The sequence below is a fragment of the Limulus polyphemus genome, unplaced genomic scaffold (assembly GCF_000517525.1).
Source record: "Limulus polyphemus unplaced genomic scaffold, Limulus_polyphemus-2.1.2 Scaffold5662, whole genome shotgun sequence".
In the NCBI taxonomy this organism is placed as follows: domain Eukaryota; kingdom Metazoa; phylum Arthropoda; class Merostomata; order Xiphosura; family Limulidae; genus Limulus; species Limulus polyphemus.
The window spans coordinates 1-7,355 of record NW_013671272.1 but is presented as its reverse complement, the minus strand read 5'-3'; the positions used below and the strand labels follow the sequence as shown (position 1 = coordinate 7,355).

At 36.8% G+C, this 7,355-nt stretch overlaps 2 protein-coding genes across 2 annotated transcripts in view; one reads left to right on the top strand and one right to left on the bottom strand.

The window, feature by feature from the left end:
- The window catches only part of LOC111089248 (Down syndrome cell adhesion molecule-like protein Dscam2), a 9,175-nt gene extending 7,319 nt beyond the window's left edge, over positions 1 to 1,856 (bottom strand). The window contains exon 1 of the mRNA XM_022401396.1: positions 1,719 to 1,856. Within this exon, the coding sequence (XP_022257104.1) occupies positions 1,719 to 1,836 (118 nt within the window). The 5' untranslated portion in view covers positions 1,837 to 1,856. The remainder of the gene's footprint in view (positions 1 to 1,718) is intronic.
- Positions 1,857 to 3,799: 1,943 nt separating this feature from the next.
- LOC111089247 (antho-RFamide neuropeptides type 1-like) lies at positions 3,800 to 4,393 on the top strand. The gene has a single exon (XM_022401395.1). It carries the CDS (start codon positions 3,800 to 3,802, stop codon positions 4,391 to 4,393), a length of 594 nt encoding a protein of 197 aa, XP_022257103.1.
- The last annotated feature ends 2,962 nt before the right edge of the window (positions 4,394 to 7,355 follow it).

The following is a 7,355-nucleotide window of genomic DNA, read 5'->3' as shown; positions in this document are numbered from 1 at the left end:
AGATTGCGACCTAACCACCTGGCCATGCCGGGCCGTAAAGGTCTAATTAGATATTCGGTTATAAGTTCTATACTGCGCCCACAACATTTTATATACTAAATGTTGTTAACGTATTGGAAAATGACAGTATACTTAACATGACAATTTCTTGCATGAGGAACAAAACACGTTACATTAATTTTTCAGAAAAGCTATACAGACTTGTTTAATTAACATCGAAAATAAATCTCTGTCCTTAAAAAGAAGAAAATGGTGAAGCATTTTTAAAAAAGATAATAACCCAGAAGAAGTAAGAAAAAATTAGCAACATTAACGCGGTTTTGTAACGTTTGAGGACAGTAAAAGTAGGTGTATTACGAAATATGGCTACACTTTGTCACTGATAATAGTAAATAAAAAGTTATTAAAGAGTCACAAGGTTGTAAAATCAGAATAAGTGACAAATAAAAAACAAGCTGAGTGCTTTTGTTAGTTAAAGTGTCATTCTCACTTAGGGTCGTGTGTGGCCTAGTGGCTATCGTGCCTGGAGTGCGAATTTGAGGTTTATGGCTTGTAACCATTTGCCCAAAAATCTCGTTCCGCACACTTAGGACATGAATGCCCTATAAGAGTTAGGGTCAAATTCCACTCTTCTCTCAGAGAAGAGTGTCCCAAGAGTTACCAGATAGCCCTCGTGTAGCTCTGCGCGAAATTCAAACCAAACTTTTCAGTTCATCAAAAACTGCAGCACGGGTTTCAGTATTAAATCACAAAATGAAAATTACATCTAGATGTCACTCTGAGAACCGACGTATACATTGCCAGAAAGCGCCATCTTTCAGCTATTTAGAAATTTAAAAGATAATAGAGAATTTATGGAGATAAATAGTGAGATTTTGTGTTTAGTAAAACACTCACAAGGTGTCTTCTGAGGAAAAGGTAATCCTTGGAACATGTCACATGATCAGAAATTACTCTTTTGTGTGTGTGTGTTAAAAATGAAATATTGTGTACTGATTTGACTTCACAGTAGTGCCCTCTAGTTAAATCTTAGAATTTTTGTTACTGGAATGAAAATATATAAAAAAATCTTAAATAAGGACAAATATTAGTAAAACGTACTTTATTATGCCTAAGTGTTTAATGAGTTTTTTTTTTAGTCAAAAGTTGGATGAGAATCTTTAAATGCTCCTCTGAAAGAACCAGTAAATATAATGTCCTGTGACATACAACAATATTTTTAAAGAACGAGGTCCCCTAGCGGTTAAGCAATAAGTTTACGGAGTTACAACACTAAAATCCGGGGTTCGATTCCCTGCAGTGGATAGTGCTTAGATAGCCCATTACGTAGCTTTGCGCTAAACAATTTGGAGAGCGAGAGTTATCACTTTTAATATCTGAGTAAATATTTAGAATTTACTACTTGAATGATACCCTATTTGCACGTGGACTAAACCACTAGGTCAGAAATCTCTATAAAATAGGGCTCAGGTATAGTTCCTAATTTTGATCTACTAACCATATAAAAAGCTGTGTCCAGTTCTCTGAGCCGAGTAGTGAAAGTGACAGTTTCTTCTATAATGCGCCCACAGTTGAAAGTGTGTAGAGTATTCAGCGACATCAAGGCTCGAACCTTGGGCCTTCCGAGTTTTCATGCCCAGACCAGGAACTAGAGAACATTGCTTTTCAAAACCGTTTACCTAAACCTGACGTACAACTTATCTTACTTTTAAACTTACCTTTAGCATATGTGATGATACTGCTTGACAGAACCACAATCGCCATTAATAGCAGATGAAACTGTCTGAAGTTGAACTCAAAATGAGGCGGATGGGTCGCAGTAAATAGTCTCCACATCCGGGTACTCTCAGACTTAAACAGGTATTTAAGGTTAAGGTACAATATAAATAAATGAGAGAAAATTATTTCGACCACTAGATAAATAGTTTGCTATCAAGGAAATTATCAGAAGTCGCAAAGCGCTGGTTTCTAGGATACACCTTATCTTAATTTCTAGTTAAGCACCTGTCAACTCTCGTAATTTTCAATAACACAGATGTATAGGTGTTCCTGATTAAACTCTGGCACTCAGGGTACATGGTTTTCATTACAGCGCACATACAACATCAAGTGTTAAATAAATATTTTAGATACTAAAAATATCAGTTATACCGATAAATATTCATAAACCGCTAATTAATACTGTTTGTTTAAATTCGTGCAAGGCTACTTGAGGGCTAACTCCATTAGCCCTCTCCAATATTGAAGTGACAGAATAGAGGGAAGGCAGCTAGACAACTCCGCCAACCGTCATCTCTTTGGTTATTTTTCACCAACGAATAGTGGGGTTGACCGTCATATTATAACGCCCCAACTTCTGAAAACGGCGAGCATATTTAGCGACGGGGTTCGACCTCGCGACCCACAAATAGTGACTCGAGCGTCCTAACCATCAGGCCTAATTATTAGTGAATCACATACATGAAGAAAATAATGGGGTATTACGTTTGTTCGTTTGTTTTAAAACAAAGCCGCATTGGGCTATCTGCTGTGTCCACCACGAGGAATCGGACCCCGGGTTTTAGCGTTGGAAGTATGGAATTTTATCGCCGTCCCAAACGGGGGACGTTAAGGATTTGATATTTACAACCTTAACCGCATCTTATGCGACCCGGAAGTTGCATAGGCACTAATTGAGAACTGTTGACTGATTTCTTCTGGTTTGAAAACCAGAAAAAAAGAAACCAGTCAGCAGCACCAGCCGCCTACACAACTACTCTTAACCAAATATCAGAATTGGCTGTTACAATTGTAAAGCCTTTACAGCTGAAAATGCGGCTTGAACCTTGGACCTTCCGATAAGCAAACCGGTACATTAATTACAAGGCTACACTCAGCCAATTTACTTAGATTAATATTTTTACATTCAAAAGATGTTTGACTAGACAACTAACCAATTAACAGAGATTTTGTTTAAAACTACGACGAGTCGAGAAGTCATACAAGCTATAATCAATGGACATATCACAAGATAGGCCTACCATGCTAGTTTGTTCTAAGTTATGTTTTACGCTCAAGGCTATCTTTCCAGGGATAAAGTTTGTCTTGGATTGTGGGGTAAATTTCAGCCTTGAATGTGGCATTCGTGTTACTGTTGGTTGTCCGCAGGAATTTCCTATGTTCTTTAGGACAAGGAGGCATTGCTTTGCGATATTGCAACGCCCTCTAGTGACTCAGTGGCAAGTCTGTTGGCTTATAACGCTACAAACTAGGCTTAGGTACCCGTTGTGGACTGACAGCTCACTGTGTGGCTTTGCGCTTAACAACAAACACACAAACAAAACGACACTGCAAACCTGAGAACATACAATCGTGGATAGCGTGCTGGATTGTAGATATGAAGGTCCATGTTTCGCGCCCCGCCCGTTGGGGTTGCGTGTGCGTTATAAGAATTTTGGTTAAATTTCACTATTATATTTGAGTAGCCAAAGAGTTGGCGGTGGGTAGCGTTATCTAGCTGTCTTCCCTTTAATCCATCAGTTCAAAATAAGTAGCGGCTAGCGCAGATAGTCCTTCTGTATCTCTGCGCGAAAACCCGAAACAAATGAAACCGTAACTCGTTTCTATTTTTGAAGAGCTATGGGGTTCCCTTTTTTTGTTTACAGGTTACACACAACAAATTCCTTCGTTATCTTGTTATTACATCAATTAGGAACGAGTTTTCGTGGTGCTAGATGGACCAAATATTGACCACCAAGTGGCACAGCCAATAACTTTACCGGTGAAGTGAATGATCCTCACATCACACTTTGGATCAACAATGGATCAGAAATGGAAGGCTTACTATCATGGACGTTTTGGATCAACAGTGGATCTGAAAGGGATTGCTTACCATCATAGACGTTTTGGATCAACAGTAGATCAGAAATGGTTGGATTACAATCATGGACGTTTTGGATCAACAGTGGATCAGAAATGGATGACTTACAATCATGGACGTTTTGGATCAACAGTGGATCAGAAATGGATGGCTTACAATCATGGACGTTTTGGATCAACAGTAGATCAGAAATGGGTGGCTTACAATCATGGACGTTTTGGATCAACAGTAGATCAGAAATGGATGGCTTACTATCATGGACGTTTTGGATCAACAGTGGCTCAGAAAGGGATGGCTTACTATCATGGACGTTTTGGATCAACAGTGGATCAGAAAGGGATGGCTTACTATAATGGACGTTTTGGATCAACAGTGGATCAGAAATGGATGGCGTACAATCATGGACGTTTTGGATCAACAGTAGATCAGAAAGGGACTGCTTACCATCATGGAACTCGTGTTACAAAGAATCCTGATAACGGAAATATTCTTGAGCTTTTTTTTAAAAAGATGAACAGGATCTTATCATCTTAAGTAAGTAATGTCACTTCATGGAAACACACAATTGCTGTGTTTGAAATATTTCATGAATATTATGTTGTTTATTTTATAGGAAACTATTGTTCTTGCTGAAGACAAGTTTCACCCAGATTAAAAAAGAAAAACGGAACCTCCTGAGATTATACTATTATTATGAACGTTTGTAATATTTTACACTTACTTTGTAAACAGGTTGACCTTCTTTTTAATGTATAATAATTATACATGTTATAGCTCATACATTTTACCAAAACAGAGATATGGCTGTGTATTGTTTACACAGTGACTGAGGATAAGTTTGATATATAATATAAGCTAGAGACAAGAATTCTGAACTCAATAAACAATTGTATGTGTACTTTCAAGATTAAATTAAAGGGTTAATTTTTTCGCTATTTTTAATGAATTTTCCCTAAACATCATGCATAACCGGATGACATTGATGACGTCACTAAACTTCCTTTATATATACCACTCATTCGATTACACCACCATTCCCAGTTTGCCCTTCAAGAAGAAAAGTCCACCTTTCGAAAGCATAAGTAGTGTTATGCTTTCATTTATCATTTCAATAGTTTTTTTATATATATATATATTTCAATCGTTTTTAGCCATCTTGTTTCTAGATTAGGCAAATATTGTTGAAATTACAATAACAAGAAAAAACTTTTAGTAGGTATGTGACGAAATTAATCAACAGCTGGATAACTTTGGATGTGTCGTAACAAAAAACTGGAGATTTTTTTGTGGATAACTTTGGATGTGTCGTAACAAAAAACTGGAGATTTTTTGTGGATAACTTTGTAACGCAAGATCTGTGAAGATACTACTACAAAAATCTAAAGCGAAATTAGTAGTGGCCCTTTAGTTGGAACGAAACCTATTTCCTATGCACCTATTTAAGTTCAGCTTCTATAACATTGGACACACATTTGAGTTGACTGAAAATAATGTGGACCAACTTATATTAAATAAATAAAACTTCTTTAGGAAATACTGGATGGAAAGTTCTACAAATACGACGCTAAAATTCGGGTTTCGAGCACAAATAGTTTTTCGCTTAACAACAGCCAAACCAAGAAAGGAAGGCTAGCGCCATCTAGCGTTAAGAATCGCAGTTCTTCGCCGTAATACTGACGCCCTAATTATGGCTGGGAATACAATAAATCATCAACAAAATAGTTAACTAAAATGTTTGGTTAGTGTTTTGGGAGTTTATCCTTAATTAATTTATTGCTTAGAAAAATAATCACAATATATTACAAAATTCCTACGTATATATATATAGCTTACTCTACGCCGTAAAGACGATTCTAGTTAACATCGGGAGTTTAAAAAATAACAGAAACGGGTGAAAGAAGTTTAATCAATTACAATTTCCGAAAAAACCTGGTGACAAAAGTGAGAACCTTTCGTACCACCACTTTAACTTAATATTCAAATTACTTTGTATTACTTACAGGAGGTAGGCTATATTGTGCAACTAAACAGATATGTTGACAAATTATGTTAAATACAATCTTTAATTAAATGGTTGTTGGTAATTAGGCACAAGGCTACACAATGGGCTATCTGGGCTGTGCCCGGCACGAATATCGAAACCCGGGAGAATTCATTTGTAGAGAGAACAAAACAACAAAAAAAAAATATTAATTTTCATTAAGTATGAAACTTTTGACTGATAGATAAAAATGAAATACATAGGAAGATGAGAGCTTGAGAAAATAATAATGTAAATCAATACATGAAATAATAATAATGTAGAGAAATAGAAGCATGAATAAAAATGTGAATAATAATAATTTACAAACTTAATTACAAGTTATTCGGAATTTTTTTTAGAAACGCTCGAAGGTCAACAATCCCAGAATGAAGATTGATGCAATTCGGCGTTACGGTATTTAACAGTGCTATCCTGTAAGCTTCTTTAATTTCTCTGTTTCTGTTTGATGTAAAATTTAAGTCTATTACACTTTATATGTGATCCTTTGTACTAACTCTTTTATCAAAAATAAAACATGATTAATTGTTTGTTTTGGAATTTCGCGCAAAGCTGGGCTATCTGCGCTAGCCGTCCCTAATTTAGCAGTGTAAGACTAGATGAAAGTCAGCTAGTCATCACCACCCACCGCCAACTCTTGGACAATTCTTTTACCAACGAATTGTGGGATTGACCGTACATTATAACGCCCCCACGGATAAAGGGGCGAGCATGTTTGGTGTGACGGGAATTCGAACCCGCGATTCGCAGATTGCTAGTCAAGCGCCCTAACCACCAGGCCATGTCGGGCCTAAACGTCACGTACGTTACCAATTCTTCGGACATTTGGGCTGAATATACAAGTAAATATGGTTCTCCTTGTTCTCAACCCTTGTCTTTGGGTTTTCCTATTTTACAGGCGGTGGGTGCTGCTGACCAGTTGCCTATCACCTCAAAATCAGAGATGATCTGTAACAAACAAGAACAGAAATGTGGGGACATTTTCCACATTCACGATTCACCGAACTTATGGCTAGTTACTGATATAACAGTCTGAATACGTTGACTTTCCATATGGTCAATACTAATATATTGACCTTCCATATGGTCAATAGTTCAGTTGTATACTGCAGTATATTAAAATAAAAATGGCGGTTCTGGTATTAACTTTTACTCCATTAAATGTTTTATCGTTGTCTGGTACAACGTATTGGGGTATATCATCTACATAAATATAACAGTAGTGTATGCTATATGTCCATATAACTACTTCACAGAGTTTGGATAGATCGTTACTAAAATTGGTTCATTAGATCCATGTGGGTATACATAGAAACTTTCAGTTTTGCGGTTTTTACCACTACTTCGCCCCCTGTTGACGGATCTTCGCTACATTTGGCATGAAAGATACATGCAAAGTTGTGGTTTTACAGTTTGCGTTTTGTAGTTTTTAGTGGGCGTTGTTTACAATTATAT